Below are 19,816 nucleotides of genomic sequence, written 5' to 3'. Positions count from 1 at the left end.
AAAGGGAAAAAAAAAAAAAAATAAAAAAAAGCAAGCAGATAATAAGAACAGTCCAGATAATAAAGACTCAATGCCTTTACACAGTTGCTGATAAGCTCCCTGCGCCCTTACTTTAAATTAAGCTTGTTTGGATGTTAGTGCTAATAAATGGGACCTTGAGATAGAAAACAGGTCTACGCGAATAAGGACAGACATCCAGAATTCATCACAAACAGCTCATCCAGAGTCAGTACCCAGACGCGTCGGCATTAATCTGATGCCAGCTGGGTTTAACACAATGTCATCGTAGCAACGCCGAGCAGAGCTTAGAGCAGGAACTTTGGTTCATTCTCTGGGCACAAAAAAAAAGTAGAAAAAATCCTGTACTAAGTGACAGTGAGATTAACCGAAGCAAACCTTGGCTCAGACTGGCAAGATAAAAACTGGAAAAAAAAAAACAAACCAAAAAAACTTGTGTTCTTACCTAGTTGAACAGCCTCTTCGATAATCTTTTTATTCAGATTCATGGCTCTCTGATCTGTTACTATGGCAACCTCTTTCTCCAAGGCCTGCAATACAGCTGCAATAGCGAGGGCTCCTGGGGGCCCGTCGTTTTCTTCCGGCGGCTCGTAAGTGAAGTGGGTAGGGAATCCAGTGGTTACCAGCACCGACCGGGCATGGGAGATGGAGAGGCAAGCCTTCAGCAGCTCCTCTTGGCCGAGCAGGTGAATTATACCCCGGTCTCCTATAAAAGCGTATTTAAAGAGAGCAGTACACTTCAATATATCGTTCTCCTTTTGAAGTTTCTGTGTGGGTGAACCTGCATGCTTTATTGACGTAAAACGGGTTAAAAAAAAAAAAAAAGAGAGAGAAAGAAAAACCTCTGGTCAAAGGCAGGAATTGGGGTAATTTCCTCAGGAAACCTAGGAAAGTGTAGGATATGAGTAACGGAGATAATGGGCTGTGCTTCCAGGTTAAGAATTTCAGTTAACCGGATTTTGAAAATTACTACACCTAGCATTTCTAGGTATTGGTGTAAATAGCTTTTTTTCTTCTTCTGAGAGCTTATTGCACACTGTTTCCCTTCCTTTGGCCCTCTGCTTTCCTCTGATGGGTGGCGACAGCCGTGCTAGCCCGTGTCTGGCTGCTGAAGCTGGATTGCAACTGGGGCACCCCAGGCCTTGCAGAAGCTTTGCTGCAGACTTCAGATGAGTAAGCTGGTCCTTTGTCTCTGTTTAACTCTATGCCCTTAGGGAAGAGCTAATTCCCAAATAAATTCCACTTAATGAAATGATTAACCCCAGAAGTGAGGTTTCAGAGACGCTGTAAGTTACCAGGAGACTTTATAAACTCCATGAATACAGTGGTATCCAGGTGACTGCTAAAAGATCTGGTAACGCTTCACGGAGTGGAGAACCATGTTATCTGACTGTGAGAAATAGGTGAATATTAACAGATGTCTCTTCTCCTGGGTCAGTCCCTAAAAGGGGGGCGGGAGGGGACACGACGACACTTTAACTGTTCAAACCCTTCCTATCCCCCCTCCCTTCCCTGGGACTCGGCAACACAAGTTCACAGGGCAGTCCTTCCGATTTGCTAACACTCCTGAAAACCACAGATTCCAGCGTGATGTGCCAGTATTCCTGGGCTGACAGGGAGAGGTAAGTCCTCACTATTGTTTTCTAGCCTCTTCACAACTTCATCGTTCTCACCTTCCTCCCCTCACCCCTGCACTTTCCTCTTTTTGTCCTCAAGGTCCCCCTTTGCCGTTTCTCCCTCTGTTCCTCCCACGTAACGTACAGGCAATGTATAGGTAGTGAACACGGGAAAAAGTTCTGAGCAAAACTTAAAAGAAGCAGGGGACATCAGTCTCTGAGAAGGGGGGTATGTTATCTGAGATAAAGTACCGTGCTCTCCTCTAGCAATGAAATGAGGCTAACTCTTAAGTTAGGTCCTGTGTTTCTGCAGAGCGTGGCGTCGCGCCAAGCCGAACTCCGGAGAGTGGGAAAAGGAGAGGCCTTGTGAGTAAAAATAAACAGACCCAAACATATGCACACAGCCCAAACCAGGAGCTTGGGAGGGCTGGGCGTAAGCTGTTTTCCACCACTGCCTACAGAGAATTTCAGAAAATTTATGGGAAACCGAAATGAGAATTTACAGCGGGCAGAGGGGACTAATTCAGTGTGTATTTTAGGAATGGTTGCGCTATTCAGTTTGCCTTTATTTCCCTCTCATCTTCCTTGTGCACACACGCAGCCCTACCTCTCAACCTCCTGTGGCGACCAGGTCACTTCAGTCCATCGCACAACGCCTCAGTGATGAATATGTCAGCGGAGCTTGATGCAATGCCATCCGTCAGAGAGAGGGATGTTTGAAAAGCACAGGCAACTACTAGAATTTTCTGGTAGTCACGAATACACGTAAAGAAATTCACTCAACAGTGAATTCCCACGTAGCTGCTACCAGCGTGCTGAGGTGCCCTGTGCTTTACATTCCAATTTCAGTTTTATTCAGTAAGAGTTCTAATTCCCTCCGGACTCTCCAGTTTGCTGTAAACATTGACGCCTCTGCGCACTTTGAGAAGGTACAGTCATCAAGATCAGATATTCCATTACCCATAAGATTAAATGGTTTTGGCCAGACTCTGATATTAAATACAGTAACAGAAAATGTAAGACTCGCATTTAACTCGCTGTATTCCACAAAGAATTTTTTTAAATCTTAAAATTGCCTTTAGACTCTTACTGTGTTCTTGAACTTTACGAATATCTAAAAAAGCAGGATAGGTCATCTCTACCTCAGGAAGAGAGTTTTTGTTTTTACCTGGATCTATTCCAATTAGAGTCTCTAGATTCCTTATCTTTTGGGCTGCTTCTGCTGACACAATACTGTAATGCAGAGGATCCTGAGAAATGCAGTGGACTCGTGGGACTTCTCTTGAGGACCTGGTTGTGACATTGTCATTCTTTAGGTCGGTAATGAACATGCAGCCAGGAGAATGAGTAAAAGCTAACGGAGCTCCTAAAATGGGTGAAAAAACTTGCAATTAAACACGTTGTTATTGCATTATATTGAAATATCAGAATGATAAAATAGCAACAAGCTATTTGATTTAACACCACCAAGTCCCTGCCTGATGGCACCTGTATCATAAAAACAGGCGATACTTTTAAGTTACACTGCAGCAATTAAGACACTTTGAGAAAGAAATGTATGCACATACATCTGAATGTTTTCACTTTTAAAAAGCTCTTGTGGGTAGCTGAGATCAGGTTTTTCTACAATACCTTCTTTGGTATAAACTTGGGGCAACTTAGGGACTGAAGACTGGTGCCCTCCAAGGAAGTCTGTCGGGAATCGGCAAGGCTGAAAGTTGGGTTTGAGGCGCATGAAGAAACCGGTGCGTTGACGTAACAACAAGTTAATGCTTAAGTTTGCGCAGTGTGTTGGTGATATTGTTTTCGTAAGAATAAATTAATTTTCTAGGTTCTTGAGTGCTGCTGGAAGTTATGGTATCTGCCTTCTACCTTTGAATAGCCTTGTAATGGTGATATGACAAAACTATGTTAACTAGTGCCTGTGGGCTAGTGGTAGTCCTTTATGGGATTAAGAAAAGGGGGAATAGCATCTCTGCACCGTGCCTTGCCAACCGAGCCAGGAGACCTATAAATTGGCAAGGAAAAATGACAAATGGTGACCAGGCAGCCTTAGCAAAGGGAATCTGAGTAGCATCTTAAACCCTGGTGAACAATAAGGTTATTTAGACCTGACGGCATAGCCCTAAACTGAAAATCTTTGCCGTCCTTATACTACATCCGGAAATCTTGATCTAAATTATCATTGATTTGGCAAAATGGGTGTGTTGTTGGATAAATCCCAACTGGTACAAGCAAAATCTGACTTTGTTAGGATGATGAAAAGGAAGGAGATGTTTCTTAAACAACTACATATGTGCTTAGTTTGTGCTAGATCTCTTGGGAGTTTATGGCTAACTAATTTAAAAGCAGCTGGGGAACATGGTTTTTGAGGTTTAATGTACCTCAGCAAACCATGAGAGTAGACAATATTTTTTGTGAGAAGCTAGCAGATTCATCTAAAGTATGGGTATTGGTGGTATGGCAGAATTTTAACTACGTAGATTAGAAAGGAGCAAAGAAAGATACAACTGCCAAAAGTTTCTGGAATGCATTAATGACAACTGGTTTTAATACAGAAAATGGAGAAATAAATCAAGAGTAAAAGCCAGTTCCAGGCAGAGGCGGGACAGACAGCTTCTTTGGGCAACAGATTGTAGAGAGGTTGGCAATTTTTTTCTCTTCTTTCCCTGCAACAAGGATACATGAGGAAGATGAATAAAACTGCTGGAGAACACAGGAAAGAGCAGGATTTTCAGTTTGGGTTTGGGACTGGAGAAAAGGCTTTGTATCTAAGAAAGGAAAAAGAAGTCTCTGCTCCTAGTGCTGAACATATTTACAGCAGGAGTTGAGAGCAGTTTAGCTAAACATCTGTAAGAAACCACAAGGATATAGCAGAAGGACAAGCAGATGACCTCCCAGGGCTCTCCCAGTTAGCTGCTTTTCCAGTAAGAACTAAAATACGAGCTTTCATTCCACACTAGTGATTTAGAGCAGTATATAATACCATCACTATGGTTTAGTTGCTTTTTCTCGCCCTTTGTGCTCATGCCTGTTATAAATGACTGGGTAAAGTGCAGGACAGCTCTGTGCGGAGGGCAAAGTTTCATTTATTTAAAGTGTGTTACATTTACTTCATTTTAGAACAAGACTTAAAAGCTCAAAATTCTCAATTTCCAGGTCAATTATTTGCAAATGGATTTTTTTTAGCTCTTAACAACATTTTGGAAAGATTTCTGGCTGCTTCTTTTTTTTCTGTTTTTTCCCTTTATTATTGTTGTACTGCAGTGTGATACAAAATAACATTTTAAAAGGAAGAAGCTTAAGAAAGAATGCTTCTAGTTTTTAATAACGCTTAAAAAAAGATGTTTTGATGCAGCCAGAGCTTTAGGTTTCTGCCTCTAAAATACTCAAACAGAAGTGATGGAACTTCACTAAGAATTTCCTTGAAGGTAGACCTGTATTTCACAATGGAAAATAGTCCTGTCAAAGGTTTTTTTGTTGTTTGCTTGGGGCGTTTTTTAGCTCACCCTAAAATCATGTCTGCTAGTCAGCCAACTCATGCAGTCCACGTTTAAAAAAGAAGAAAAAAAAAAAAAAAAAAAAGGAGAATAAAGGATAATTTTTAAAGAGTCTCCAAATACAGTACATACTGCAGTTGATGACTGCTTCTACTCCTGTTACTCCACAGGCCCAAAACACTGGAATATCACCAGGGCGAAGGTGAACTGGGTCTCCATAATCTGGTTTGGAAAGATCTTGTATTCCCAGCAGACCTGGAATTGATCAAAAATGAAATACATGAGAGATTCCAATTAAGCAGTGCTACTGCAAAACCAGGGGGGAGCGGACCCCAAACATCACTCAGTGACACTAAGTCACTTGCGACAGTGGCAAGCACCGTTGAAGTGGCATTTTTGGTTTGAGTGCGTGTCCCCAGAACCTGAGCTGACTTTTCTTCCCTACTTGATGACGTCAGTAAGAATGTATTCACTTGATTTCTGCAACAAAACACAAGCTGGACGTGTATGCTGAGCTTCCAAGATACTATAAATCTTCTCCATCAACAGAAGAATTATATTCACAACACTGGCAAACGAGGATAAATGACTGCAATGCATAATGGCTTCTTTCTAGAACACGTTTTCTGCTGCTTTTGCTTCCTACGTTCTTTAGCTAGAGAAATGAGCAACCGTTCTTTTACCTCTCTGGGTTAGATATCTACATCTCACTCTTACCCATCTTCCACTAAATTGTCTTTTAATATTCTGGGTCATTCTAAGCACTTGGTCTCTTCCTTTAGTTTTAAATTCTTCAGACATTTTAATATACCACTGTCTTTTTTTGGAATTAATTTATATAATCTGTATATATAATAATTTACTCTGTTAAAAAAAATAATAATAGTGGAATTCCTTACTTGCCCAATCATCTTGTTGCTCTCCTCACAGTAATCACTTATTATTAGTTCCTCAGATTTAAGTGCTCAATGTATTACTGGGGTGTGTTGTTACCAATGACATCTCCTTCCATGCTCTGCAATGGGATCCTTCTGTGTATGCAGCCCAAGACTCTACTGACTGAAAAATTTCTGTCAGCAGAGGGGATTTTTTTTTTTTTTTACTGTGAATCTATCTTCATCTTATAGGTGTTTGGTTTTGTTTTTTTCCAAACAGCCTCCTGTTTCATATTTTCTTTTTTTGTTTCCCCTTGCAAAGAATAGGCCTATACTTGTTTGAGGTTCCTCTTTTTTTAAAAAAAAATATATTATTTTCTTATTTCTATTTATTCTGTCTTCAGTGTTGTGCTCAACGTATCCTATTTCAGTATTTTTTAAAATTATGCAGTATTTACTTTCATAGTCATCCGCTAAGACACAAAATGCATCCACACATACTTCTCCCCATGCTGTCAGTCACTGCTACGCTGTCACTGAAATCTCTGACAGCGGGAAAGTATTCACATATAAATGAAACTGCACACATTTTAGAAAAATGTGATTGCGCTCTTTTACCAAAACCACCCCTGCCATATAACTTAATTTATCAACATCAGGCAGCTATCTTTTATCCAAGAAATCTGTGTTCAGCCCATTCAAAACCTACTTCTTTCTTTTTTTTTTTTTTTTTCCCCTTCAATTCAGCTTTGTGACCATTAGAAAGGAATAACACGTAATAAATTTACTGGTGCAGGTATTTCAGTCCTACCACTTCCCATGGTTTCCCCCCCTCCCCTTTCATTTTTATTAACGGTAACGTCCGTGCAGAGTGAAATACGAAAAGCACTGACCAGGGTCCCCCATGTGAATTGGTGCTCCATGGGCTTCTTTTAATCCAGATGTTGCTAGCACAGCTGCTTCCAACTTGCTTTCAGGAATAGGTCTCATTGTGACTACTAAGTTGCAGCAAAAAGTCGAAATGCTGTAGCAAGGCACAGCTGTCTGGCAGTTTTAAAGAATCCGAGGTGTTAGCAGGAATATTGAATAATACTTCTAAAATATTAGTAGAAATAACTCTAAAACTTTGCGCTGTACTTGAGTTTAGAAAGGCTGCACACTAACATCCATTGTAAATCCTTTTAAAAAATACATTTTTCTTATCAACCCATAATTTATATTTTTTTTTTGGCAGATCCAGCAGTGCAGGAGTTAAACACTCCATCCCTGAGCTTCTTCATATAGATCACTACAACTTTCAATATTATTCATTTCTTGCTGCTGTACATACAGCACACAGTGTGGTGAGCTCGGTATATTCTGAATATTGTCAGACAGCAACGGTGTGCTCCCCATACAGAAAGGGACAAAGCTAATGAAAAGTACCAAATTTGGTCTGAATCTGCCCTCTGTCTTTGAATCCAGAGGAGCCACAGTGCTCTGTAACACACAAGGGTCAGGAATTCCTGCCTTTGGATCCAGAGGAGCCACAGTGCTCTGTAACACATGAGGGTCAGGAATTCCTGCTGCTGGCAGCACCCGCTCCTAGAGCGGGAGCACAAGTCTTACGAGGAGAGGCTGAGGGAGCTGGGAATGTTCAGCCTGGAGGAAAGGAGGCTGAGGGGAGACCTTCTCGCTCCCTACAACTCCCTGAAAGGAGGGTGTAGCCGGGGAGGGTCGGCCTCTTCTCCCAAGTCACAGGCGATGGGACAAGAGGAAACAGCCTCAAGTTACGCCAGGGAATGTTCAGATTGGATAATAGGAAAAATTTTTACACTGCAAGGATTATTAAGCATTGGAACAGGCTGCCCAGGGAAGTGGTTGAGGCACCATCCCTGGAGGTATTTAAAAGACAGGTTGACTTAGTGCTTAGTGACACGGTTTAGTGATGGTTTTTGATCAGAGTTAGGTTGGTGGTTGGACTAGATGATCCTAAAGGTCCCTTCCAACCTAGACAATTCTATGATTCTGATACAGAACCAGCACGCTGGTTCCACATGTACAAAATCTTCTGTGCCTCTAGAAAGGTGCCGTGGAATTCATCACTCTCACTGACTGGGATGCTGAAGCACCTTTCCCCTTCGCAAATAAAGCAGTTCAGCTTTTTAGAACAAAACATCTGATACCTGAGTTGCACTCGAATATAAACAAGATATAGAGACGGCTAGGACCATATAGAAAATATTCATTAACAATCTTTATAACAAAAATCGTTATACCCGTCACTGAAGAAAAACCCTGTGCAGTTCTTCACTGTATTGATGTGCTATAAACTACGAAATTTTCCTAATTCTGAAATGTTATGAGCAGATACGTAGTTGTATTTTTTTTCTTTAAGCTTAGTAGAAGGACTCGTATGAGATGCATTTGTGCCTTCATTTTACCCAGGAGTAGAGCAAAAGGACTGTGAAATGATGGCACTGAAAGCAACAATAACCTTTGACTAGTAGAAGAGCACACATTCATATATGAAAAAGGCACGTGGAGGTGTATTTAAGTGTTCTTAATGCTGAAGGGTCTACCTACTGGAGCCAGAATTATTCCAGGACTTTTGCCGACATCAAAATCTGAACTATAAACTTTCTGAGCACGGTTATAATTTTTGGTGCTGTGGTGGATACCTGACCTTTTTGGGAACAGCCTCTGTTCCACAGATCTGGGTTCATAGCAAGTAGGCAGTTTAGAGGCTCTACTGTCATGGGGCAAAAACCAAAACGTGGCTGTTGTACGTGCAGAAGAAACTGCTACTGTCATGGCTCATAAAAGGAATATTCCTACCCCAAGCCGGAGCCGGTATGGAGACAGGACGTGTGTGAAGGCATGGTCAGAGCAGTGCATGGGCCATTGACTGAAATGGAGAAGGCAAACCAGAACAGAATCCAAATGAAATGGCTGCCACGGCAAACAAGGAAAAACTTTGTCACCGTGAAGGAATAAAAAAGCAGTTTGGCCTTTCGGGAAGTTGAGAAAAGCACTGAAGTGAGGCTGAGGGTGTTTCACCCTGCATTTTCACATGCTCAGTGCTGGCACGTGCCTGAAGTTACTGCGCAGGGAGGGAAAAGAGTTCTGACTTCGAGCAATAAGTAAACGCACATAATGTGAATATGGACAAATACTCAAAGGCAAAGTTAAGACAAAGACTATGTGTGTGCGTGTACACTCACCTTATACATGCTCACATTGCATTTTTGTTCAACGTTCCTTACAGGAATGCCAGCATTTTGGATGGCTTTTTCAAAAGAGAAGCTGCAGCCCAAATAAAAAGTCACCATCTCCTTAAGTTGCTCAGAATACTCCTTTAGGCTTTTCAGAGTCCCAGTGCAAGCTCCGTGCTCGTACATTCTGTACTGTAGGCAGTCAGTTCTAGTGAAATAAGAAGTTATCACAGCTTTATCACATTTATTTTTTGAAAACAAGGTGACTCGTTTGAATTGACGTTAACCCAGTATCGCGCCACAAGATACAGCCTACTTTATCCATTTCTTTTCTTTCTGAGTAACAATGAAACACAGTGAAAAAAAACCCCAGAAATGTCTTATTCTGCACAAAAACAAGCCAGTTAACACAACATGTTAGAGTCTGCTATTTGTTAGGTTTTATAGGTAAACGTCCCTTATATGTATCTTTTCTCAGGGCTTCAAAAATTTGGGAGCTGCTTTAAGTCTTGTTTTTAGCATTGACTACAGGAGCACATCTTTTAAATTTCAGAGACCCTACGAATACCATGCAGTCTCCACGCCTGCATTACTACTAAATAAAACAAAGGTTTGTTCTATTATTATTATTTATTAATAGTAATTACTATTATTATTTCATTCCGCTGGCTCAGACTGCAACATATTTAGGAATCACACGATTTCACTTCTGCATTAGAGAAATATGTGTAACGCTTAAAATTATCATAACGGGTTTCTCGACGAACGAGAGGATCAGGCTGATAGACTCATAGTGCATAGTTTTCATTCCAAGGTAAAACTCCGAGAAAAGACACTTGTTTGAAACGTACAAGCGCGCGAGCCGGCTGTTCCCTGAAGCCCTCCTAATCCCCACCAGCAGAAGTTTGAGAGGCAGAGCGGGTGGGTAGTTACCTGATGTCGGAATCGCTACTCAGAGAAGGACACTTCCAATCACCTGGTTTACTTCTGTGCAGCAGCGGCAGGGGGCCATCGTTCGCCTGGCAAAACTTCTCGAAGTCGTCAGCCAGGGACTTGTGCAAAATCACAACGTTGGCCTGTTTGTAGCCTGAAATGGTGGGAGGGAGGAGCGACTGGTTATTAATTCAGCTTTTTGTTTGTGAAACAGTAACTTTTCTGTATAGATTTCTTTAGACGGTCTATAAAAAAACCATCTGTAGGAAAATTTTGATTCTGAACTCCACAATTAAATTAGCTTTTGGAAATGTTTAAAAATCCTAATTAGAGGTACTCTGTATGTGAATTTGTTCACAGCTAAAATAGTTGGCGGTCACGGGTAGTACTAGATTATGAAGACAGCATAATTGCTTTAATAAACACTTCTATGAATTTATATATAAACATAATCTATTACCTAACCTGGAAAACCAATATTCGATACGAAAATGCTTTACTTCGCAAATGTTAGGACAGACCCAAAGAAAGGGTACTGCATACCACACTTTTACCATTTTTTTTTTTTTTTTCATTTAATACCAAGCTATAAATCATGGCCAGTCCAACAGTAAACTCCTGGTGTCTTGACATTATATAGCCCATGCTGTAGAGTTTGTTGGCTATGGAATTTTACTGTGGGCTGCACTTTAACAGATGTAATTGCAGCTCAGGAATCAACTCTTGCCTGTCACACTGAATCTCGGTAATTTCTACTATTTGTAATTTAAAAAACTAAAATCAACAGAACCACTACACTGTCTTCATTGGGAGTCAACTTTGATTTAAAAGGTTGTTGACTACTACCATGCAATAGCTTCTAAAGACATTAACATTTTGGCAATAAGTATCAATGAAGAAAGCTCACGTTCATTGATTTAGCAAAAAATTATTTTCTAAACGCCAGTAGTTAATACCAATGCCATGTTAATTTTCCTGCGCGTAAATACCAACTGTTCAAATACAGAGAGGGAATCTGGAGTACGACTGGTCTGTGGTGTATAGAACTGCCAATTAGCAGTCCCTGTATTGATACCGTCTTGAGAAGTTATTACCGTGTCTGATATCAGATAGGCGAGTAAGAGACTGCATAAAAGCTCTCGCTTTCTTTAATACTGCAGTAGTCTGTCATTCCAAGAGGCAATCATTTAATTGAAACCAAAGATCTGCCTTAAAAGGCTGTAGAAAATCAGCCAAATCTTACTCTTAACCAAAGCTAACAAAGAAACCAAAAGATAAAATTCTCTTCCTGATGGAAAAATGCAAAGCAAAGGCTGAGGTAAGCATGTATTTGCATACTGAATGTGCCCACAAACTGCTCTCTCGGGAGTACTCAGCACAAAAATTCATTTTATTACTAGCAAAAGCTACTAAATACAGAAACAGTTTCGTGCTAAATACAGAAATACATTTTTGTTAAATAAACATACTAAATTTACCACCGAATAAAATACTACATTCAGTTATGCCTCAACTTCGTTCCCTGCTGTCCATATGAAATCCACAGGCACTTTCTACTTTGCTGCTGATATTCACGACTTCTTAAAATTTATGGTTTTAGTCTGTGCACTCAACACAGACAACACTGAATTTAAAACACTAGTCACAGCTGACAGACTGGATCCGTAGGTATAAACTCGGGAAGCTTCGTTATGACTCTCTGACAACTTTATTGCTCCTGCTGACAACTAACCTTACTTTCTTTATAGACAAAAAGGATATTTTTCCCTTTCCATATCAGCTTACACATATACTCGCGTTAAGTATCCGTCATTATGAATATATTCACGAGCAATGTTAGTGAAGCTGGATGTGCCGATCAACCCGTGCGTTAATGCCACATACTCATGTTCCAGTTCAGGGAAGTTTAGCCAGAGGTTTTAATTTCTTTGGTGAGTGACCATGAAATAATATTGGAAAACTAGGAAAACTAGGAAATAATTATTTTAGTAGTATATCACCCAGCGGCGTAAGACAGTTTTAAGGATTTTGAGAAATTCCAATTCCCCTAGTTTTTTTAATCTTTGCATAATGGAGCTGTATGCTCATGGACAGAAGTCTGAACTTGTTTTGTATATAAACAATACCTTTTTCAAATGTTAAAATTAACACATTTAAAACTCCTGCAGCGATACACGCACTTAAAAAGACAGTTGGGACAAAATGCAGATTATTAACATTATAACATGTTTTCCATTAGTAGTTTTCAAATTATGTGCTGATGCAAAAAAACCCCAGAATTTCAAGACTGACTATGCTTCTATAAAATGACCCTTAACATTCTTATGTTACAGTAACGCTACTACACGCAGCTTTGTTGATCAGCTACTTGCCACAGTATTTGTATTAAAGTTACGTTTTAAAGTTGATCAGAGCAATGACACAGACGTCTCTGCTTCTGTAAAAGTCCAGCTACGACAGGCAAGACAGAAATCAATTTTCCAGAAAGCCTTCAGTTATATTGAGTATAAAACTATTTTTTCCCTCCCCCTTACAATTCCCAGTCTTGCTGTGTCAGTAATTTCCAACTTCTGCAGCAAATGAAGTGGAAAACCACTTCTGCAACTACACATCTCTAATTCTTCCCCAAAGTGTATCCGATGCACAAAGTAAAGCGAGGTCTCTGTGACGAACACAGTATGGCATCCTGAAAGTGTGATCATAATACATGCAAGAAAAGCCAGATTTGGTTAAAGATTTTTCAAATATTTTCTGCACCCATGATTTCTCAGTGACATAACTGGGAGCTGAGGGATGCACTGCAAACTTCGAAATCAAAGTCCGTGTACTTTACACAGGTGGGATGACATATTTTCTCTGACACAGCTTTATGATTTAACAACACAGTGTCAGGTGCTTACAACGCGATTTCAAAAACATATTGAATGTTTAACATATTATTCTGTTAACATATTATTATATGTTATTATAATATATTATTAACATATTATTCTCTTTTACTTCAGTGTTTTTGATACTCCTACATTCCTTCACAAACAAAAAGAGAAAACACGCAGGTATGAATCTAGAATGGGGTCGCTTTTGCACTTTGAGCTGTTAGGTTTACCTACCCTCCGCCATTCCAGAAGTATTACTAACACTGAGTCTGTTGCATCGAATTACTCTTCTTAGCACATGGGGAAGGAGCGATTTCAAGCCTCCGGTCAAAAACATCTCTTCAGCCTTAATAGAAAGATAAAGAGAGATTTAAACACAAAGCACATTTATTTTTTTGACATTTTAAATTCTGAGTTGCTGGAGAACTTGGCTTAAGTTTCCTCCTCATGCTCCAGCAAAGTTATTATCACTGGGACATTCTAAGTTATAACCCAAAAAGCAGATCAAAGTCAAAAGGTTACTTCACTGACATTTTATGACTAAATGCAAACTGAATCTTTCAATAAATTAGCCAGGCACATACTTTAGCATTCGGGATAAAATGCAAAGTTTTGCTGGCCTGTAATGTAAGAAACAAATTTCTTTTCTCCCTGGTAAATATTCATTTTCTAGAGTATTCACTTTTCCAAAATTCCTTGTGACTCTAAAATTGCAAAAGCATAAATGAATTAAACTACCAAGCTATAATCTGTAATATTGCTTCTCTGTTCAAAATGCTTTTAGACGATCAGCAATACAGTCTTATGGTAAAGAGAGAAATATATTCAGAAAATGTCCTTCTGACACATTCCACACATATTATACTTTTCAAATATTAATTATGTAGAAGTGAATACTCTTGTGGCTACTCTTCCACTGGGAAAGCAGACATATAGATGTTTAAGTCACTTGTCATACAATCTGAAGTAGGAACAGAGATAAGTACCCCAATCACAAGCGAATCTGACTCTTAATATCTTTTGGAGATTTAAGATATCTTTTTCCTGTAACCTAGTCAAAGCTCACACAAAGATTTTTCCTCAACCTAAACTACCTAGTAACTAAAAAGGGTTTATCACATCACTATTAGAAAAAAATAAAAGATAGCTCAGGGTAAAACAAAAACTTGGCTGCTTATGTTTTTAATCTTGGTCACTTTTAAGTAAAGAAATGAAACTGTCCTCAAAGTAATCAGTTTACCAACCTCCAAGTTTTGCTTTGATTCAGAAGAAGCCATTCTTGATGTCATTCATAAGAAGTAATAAATATGATAGAAGCTGTGCTGCCTTTTTTTAAAAGATGCCAGTAAATGAATGTACAATGAGGTGTTACAACCTTCTAGCAAAAGTTAACTTTTCTGTTAAAGGTCCACAGTTTTTGTACTATAACTACAATAGTACAAAGGTTCACTCTCAGAGTGGAGTGGAATATAAGCGAAACTCTTTATCGTGAAAATTTACACCTCTGAGCAACTTTCCTTAATTAAGTTGAAGTAAGAGCAGTGATATGTTTTGATTGAAAATACACTCACATCATAGTTGCCTGTCCTAAATCTTTCCCGAAGCTTGCAGAATTTGGAGAGGTTAAGCTGGGTGCACTGAAACGTAGAGTAAGCTTTTTATCTATTCTTAATTCTGAATTTTTTATATAACGTTGTCAGTCACAAGAAATTAATTTGAAATTTTATTTTCTAAACTGTAACTACTTTCTAACTCTTCTCATCTTTTCTGCTTTTACATTATCACTCTGTATGCTGCACAAAAAATAGCCTTCATTACAAAATCATGAACAATTCCAAACACATACTTTAAAGATAACAAGAAATTGGATTTAGAATTGTAGCTGAGCTCTAATCCAGGCCTCCAAGTGTCAATTTTAGAGACGTTATTCTTACTGCAAAGAGAATTTCTAACACCAGTCTGGAATTATTCATTCCAGAGGTTTAAAATTAAGCACAGTGATCCTAATGAAAAAAAAAAATAATCCATGTTTCTTCATTAGATTCTTTCAGAATGTTTTTCTTTATTTCTGAGCATCTTCAAAACCATTTAAATCATCTGTAAGATTTATGGCCTTAAGAACTAATAGCTTACTTGGATTTGAAAGGCAGACTGAAGTTCAGGAAACTAGTTTGGGACCAAAGCTGTCTTCAGTTGGGTGTGTTACCATAAATGCCCCGGTCTGATCTTGGGCAAGCCTGATTCCCCCCCTCCTAAAGTGTGTGCCCAGTAGCAGAAATGGAAGTATCTATGAGATTTTATCAGCAAACACTTAGGCACCAAGAAGTTCCAGGTTCATATGACAGCAAGTGGGCAACTCCTGTGAGTATCAGCAGTGCCGAAATGTTGGCTGTAAGTACCTCACAGAAGTACTTGGGCTTGTTGTTCCTATCCGTGAACCCAGCCCCCAGCTGGAAAGCAACATATATTGTTGATGACTGGTTAGGAAATGAATAATTTAAACATTAACTTTGTATAAACGCAGACTGATTCATCTCTTTCAGATGAGTGATAAAACTCACCTTATGACCGTTTGGAATCACTAAAGTCGCTGTGTTGATTTTATATAACCATAGGGAAAATCCAATAGGATTAACATTCTAAGTTTTAACTTTAGACCAGTATATTTGCTATACAATATCAGTAATACATTATGCTGCTGGTTTTCTTTATTAGTTGCTAAATTTGGATAGGTGATAAAAACTGTTAGACGGTCACAGTAAAAACTAGCTTTTGCTGTTTCGCTTCCTTGGGAATGGCTAGTTTCTATGCAGTATGTTATCTCCCTATGCTATGGGGCATCGTCAGGTTTAGATTCCCCAGCCATGTCTAGGACGTCCTGCAAAATCGTTGGAGCCATTATGACCACGGCCTGTTTGGAATGACAGGGGAGAAGCACCAAGGTAACTCAGGTCTTAGAGCATCTTCTCCACTTTGTCCCATCAGGACGCCTAACGAATTGTACAGATGGGCCCCATGGGGCCCTCAAGCAGCACTCTAACTAAATGGTCTGGTACTGGTAATCAGTTCTCAGGATCTGTCCCCTGGCAGAGGTTTTTCAACTCCTTTCATTTTGTTCTGAGATACCTACCGTTATCTGAAACTATCAGTTATCTCAAGGGGGTATGTTGGATCACGATACAGATAAAGACAGTGTGCAGGATAAGTGTTAAAAAGCCCTTAAGAGAAGATGCTGACAGAGCTTATGAGATGGCTGTTGTACCTGAGGGCATCCTATGTGATGTCTCCTCACTAAGGGATCCTAAGACCTGGCTTTCCAGTCTGGCTTGCCTTGAATGGAATGAACCTCTAAAGAGGACTCGATATAATCCTGGGTAACCAGCATTTGAAAATCAGTTCATTTACTGGCTGTGTAATGACAAACTTCATACTTAAAGCACCCAGTCTGAAAAAAAACCTTGTTCTAAGTCATGTTGCTCACATCAGACTCCCTGACTTACAGTACCAACAATCAATACTGTAGAGCTTCGTAGCACTGAAGTGTCAAGATCACTCTTGAAAAATCTTTTCTTACACCTTTGCTTCCACATCAGAAACACAATAAACGCTTTTCTTTTTAGAGGTTTACATGAAAGTTCAACGTATTTCATGTGTATTTTGAGTTTTACATACTGAACTTTACCGAATAAATAAAAATGTCCAAGACATTAGAATGACACTTACCCACTACTGATTTGTGGCCACTGCCATATCCTGAGCAACACTTCCAGATTCCAGAGGATGATAGAACTTCGAAGCTGGAATGAGATGATAATGTACAAGAATGATCAATAAGAATGGCGTAGGGAGCTGTGTGATCAGACAACGATGGCGGTACGGCACGTGCCATATCAGTAGTTCAGAATAATGAATCAACTTGTCAGAAATCATATTGTATCGAAATGACTTTATATTAAAAAGACATATGTATTCAGGAGAAAACTTTTCTTTGCATCAGTGGCAGTCAGGAAGTACAGATATGTACAATCTTTGGTAAAAGTTCTAAAAAGTATGTAAAATTGTTAGGTGATATCTTCATTTAGCATATATGTGTGTAGCACCACCCCAGTAGAGTTAAGCAGATACACGCCACCTGATTACTTTGGTCCAGCTGATTTGCAAAATATCCCATTACCTAGACAACAATATTTTCAGGAAGGCTGGATATGGAGGTTGAACATTTTGTTTTTATTCAGAAATTGCGATCAATTGTTGCCACGTGAAGCTCTAGGTCATTCACCATTTCCACCCACTGTTCCTGGCGCACTAGCTGAGTACGGTGACTGCGTGCAAGGAGATGCTGATCTTTGCTGAGGTGATGGGAACAGGACTGGGTCTAAGCATCATCTTTATAACTGATTGTAAAGAATATGCACTATTTCTCCTGAATCTCATGACTCATGCTAGGAAAAAGGCATGTTGAGAGGAATGTTACTTTATCCAGTACCTGAAGGGGTCTACAGGAGAGATGGGGAGGGACTCTTTATCAGGGACTGTAGTGACAGGACAAGGGGTAATGATTTTAAATTGAAAGAAAGGAGATTTAGATTAGATATGAGAAAGAAATTCCTTATTGTGAAGGTGGTGAGACACTGGCCCAGGTTGCCCAGAGAAGCTGTGGATGCCCTATCCCTGGAGGTGTTCAAGGTCAGGTTGGATGGGGCTTTGAGCAACCTGGTCTGGTGGGAGGTGTCCCTGCCCATGGCAAGCGTGTTAGAACTTGATGATCTTTAAGGTCCCTTCCAACTCTAACCATTCTATGATTCTATGATGTTGTTAAAAAACCCTGCTGCTCTCAAGAGGTGTACCCTTGCCTGTCGTATCACTTAGAGATTCACTAGTTTCTATCTTTAAGCCTTGCCCGATAACAAAGTTAGTTACTGTATATCAAGGTAAGTGTTAAATATTCAACAGTAATGCTTGGAAAAAGTGACCAATACCATCCACCTTTGCCAAATAATCTGCAACCCACCATGAAGCAAGAAAAATGCCGTTCCAGAGACAATGTAATTGAGGTTGCCTTGTCTTTCAGAAGACTTGTCTGATGGACAGTGTAGCCCCTTTGTACCACCCTGGTGTTTGTGTGTCTCAGGCTGTTTCTTGTTTCCTCCCTCTTTCTTTTGTCTACATTTTTTCTCTGTTTCTGCCTTTTCCCTTCCCGAGTTCAGACTTCCATCTCCACAACTCCAAGCTGGACTCACCTTCGTAGGGCTGGCTTCCTTGGTTTGTCTGACGGCATCCTTTGGCAATACAAGAATCTGGATGCCTTCTCTCCTCTCATTAGCTCTTTGTAATTTATATACTTGCTGTTATCTCTCATTTGTACCTTAAACTCTCTCTCCATTTTCACCCATAAATGAGCTTTTCCTGTCCTCAATCTGAGACAAAATAGTCTAACTTCAGAAATCATAAAACACAATAAATGCGCAATGGTTTCCTAGACTTGTAAGATGCAGATTCCTCTGAACCTCAATACCTACACCTACATATAGAGATATATACACACACACCCTTTTAATATTACAGATAGGCTTGGATTAAGCATAATTTTTCTGATTACTTCTTCCTTAATTTTTGACAGCAGAACCATCAACTAGCTCTGCGAAGTTAAGTATCTTTACATTAAATTGTGGATTGAGCTATAGTTTATAATGCATTTTTACAATCTGCAGAGTATAATCTTTTTAGAGAAAAAGAAGGAAGTGCAGTAAGTGGAACATTTTGTATTACCTTAGAGCTTTCAGAATGAAAAAGTGAATCTGTAAATTTCGCAGATATTTAAATAAGAGCATAGATTCTTTTCAGGCCCACACTGTAAATTATTCATTACCCAGGAAAATGGAAAAATGTCATTTAAGTGTCAGAAAGATTACACTTTGAGATGCGGTGGGTGTGTCCATAGCGCTGTGCCAAACCACGCCAGATAAAAATGAATCCAAAAAAAAAAATTACACAATAACGCAAAAGGATTAATCCATCCTTCAGAAGTGCCAGTGTCTGCTTTGCCTTCATGTGTCTCGGGTAAATTCATGAAATAAAACTAAAAACATTCAGTATTTCTGTGGTTTTAAAGATGGATCATCTGAGAATAAACAGTCTGGAAAAAGTACTGCTGGTAAGAGCCAGATTGATAAAGTAGATAACACCAGTTCCTGATGTCACTGATTACGGGTCTGTTTCTGCATTGGTACCGATACATTAATAACAATAGGGTTTAAAGCAGTGATTTTTCAAAGTGTAACGTAGAGACTTCACTTACAAGGAGCCCAAAGGCTCTTACAAAATACAATCTTGCATTATTTATATCACTTTTGTCCTCTTTTAAGTTTAAAGTTTGACAATAAGAACGGGTGGTGGCACGTACGGGTTCACGGGCCAAAAAAAAAAAAAAGGCAGGGGTCAGCCTTTAGCACTGCTGGGCAGGTTTTCTTAGCTATTGTCCCGCAGATGGCTTGCCCAAAGCTCCTGCTGCACCAACAGGAACAGCAGGGTAACTTGGAACACGACGAGCCAGCCCACAGGCTGCCTTTACCGATACATAATGGAAAGTAATCTAAACTAATTATACTCTAATAACCCCTTTGTGTACTGTGCCTTGCCCTAGTATGAGTAGGGTTACAGAGGTTTGTTAACGTAAACATGGTTTAAAATGACCTGTTGCTTAATCATCGAGCTGATTTGAAACCCTGCCAAGAGACTTCTGTGAAAAAGCACAAACTTCTCTGAAAATTCACCCCATTTCGTTTTCCAACCAACCGGGTCTCT

General features: G+C 39.6%; 1 protein-coding gene across 3 annotated transcripts in view; it reads right to left on the bottom strand.

Moving 5' to 3' along the window:
• Positions 1-19,816, bottom strand: part of DGLUCY (D-glutamate cyclase) — a 48,572-nt gene that overhangs the window by 14,010 nt on the left and 14,746 nt on the right. For 2 of the 3 annotated variants that reach the window (XM_074148643.1, XM_074148644.1), the window contains 8 exons: positions 16,736-16,809; positions 13,247-13,358; positions 10,137-10,290; positions 9,213-9,411; positions 6,903-7,053; positions 5,267-5,389; positions 2,803-3,000; positions 464-724 (listed from right to left, as the gene is read on the bottom strand). In XM_074148643.1, coding sequence (XP_074004744.1) covers positions 464-724; positions 2,803-3,000; positions 5,267-5,389; positions 6,903-7,053; positions 9,213-9,411; positions 10,137-10,290; positions 13,247-13,349 — 1,189 coding nt within the window. In that variant the 5' untranslated portion in view covers positions 13,350-13,358; positions 16,736-16,809. Of the gene's footprint in view, positions 1-463; positions 725-2,802; positions 3,001-5,266; positions 5,390-6,902; positions 7,054-9,212; positions 9,412-10,136; positions 10,291-13,246; positions 13,359-14,256; positions 14,302-16,735; positions 16,810-19,816 lie in introns of those variants that run through there. The other variant, XM_074148642.1, reaches the window with a different exon arrangement.

This window comes from Numenius arquata, chromosome 6 (genome assembly GCF_964106895.1).
Source record: "Numenius arquata chromosome 6, bNumArq3.hap1.1, whole genome shotgun sequence".
Lineage (NCBI taxonomy): Eukaryota > Metazoa > Chordata > Aves > Charadriiformes > Scolopacidae > Numenius > Numenius arquata.
The sequence above is the reverse complement of the archived record's forward strand: the minus strand, read 5'-3'. Positions and strand labels throughout refer to the sequence as shown.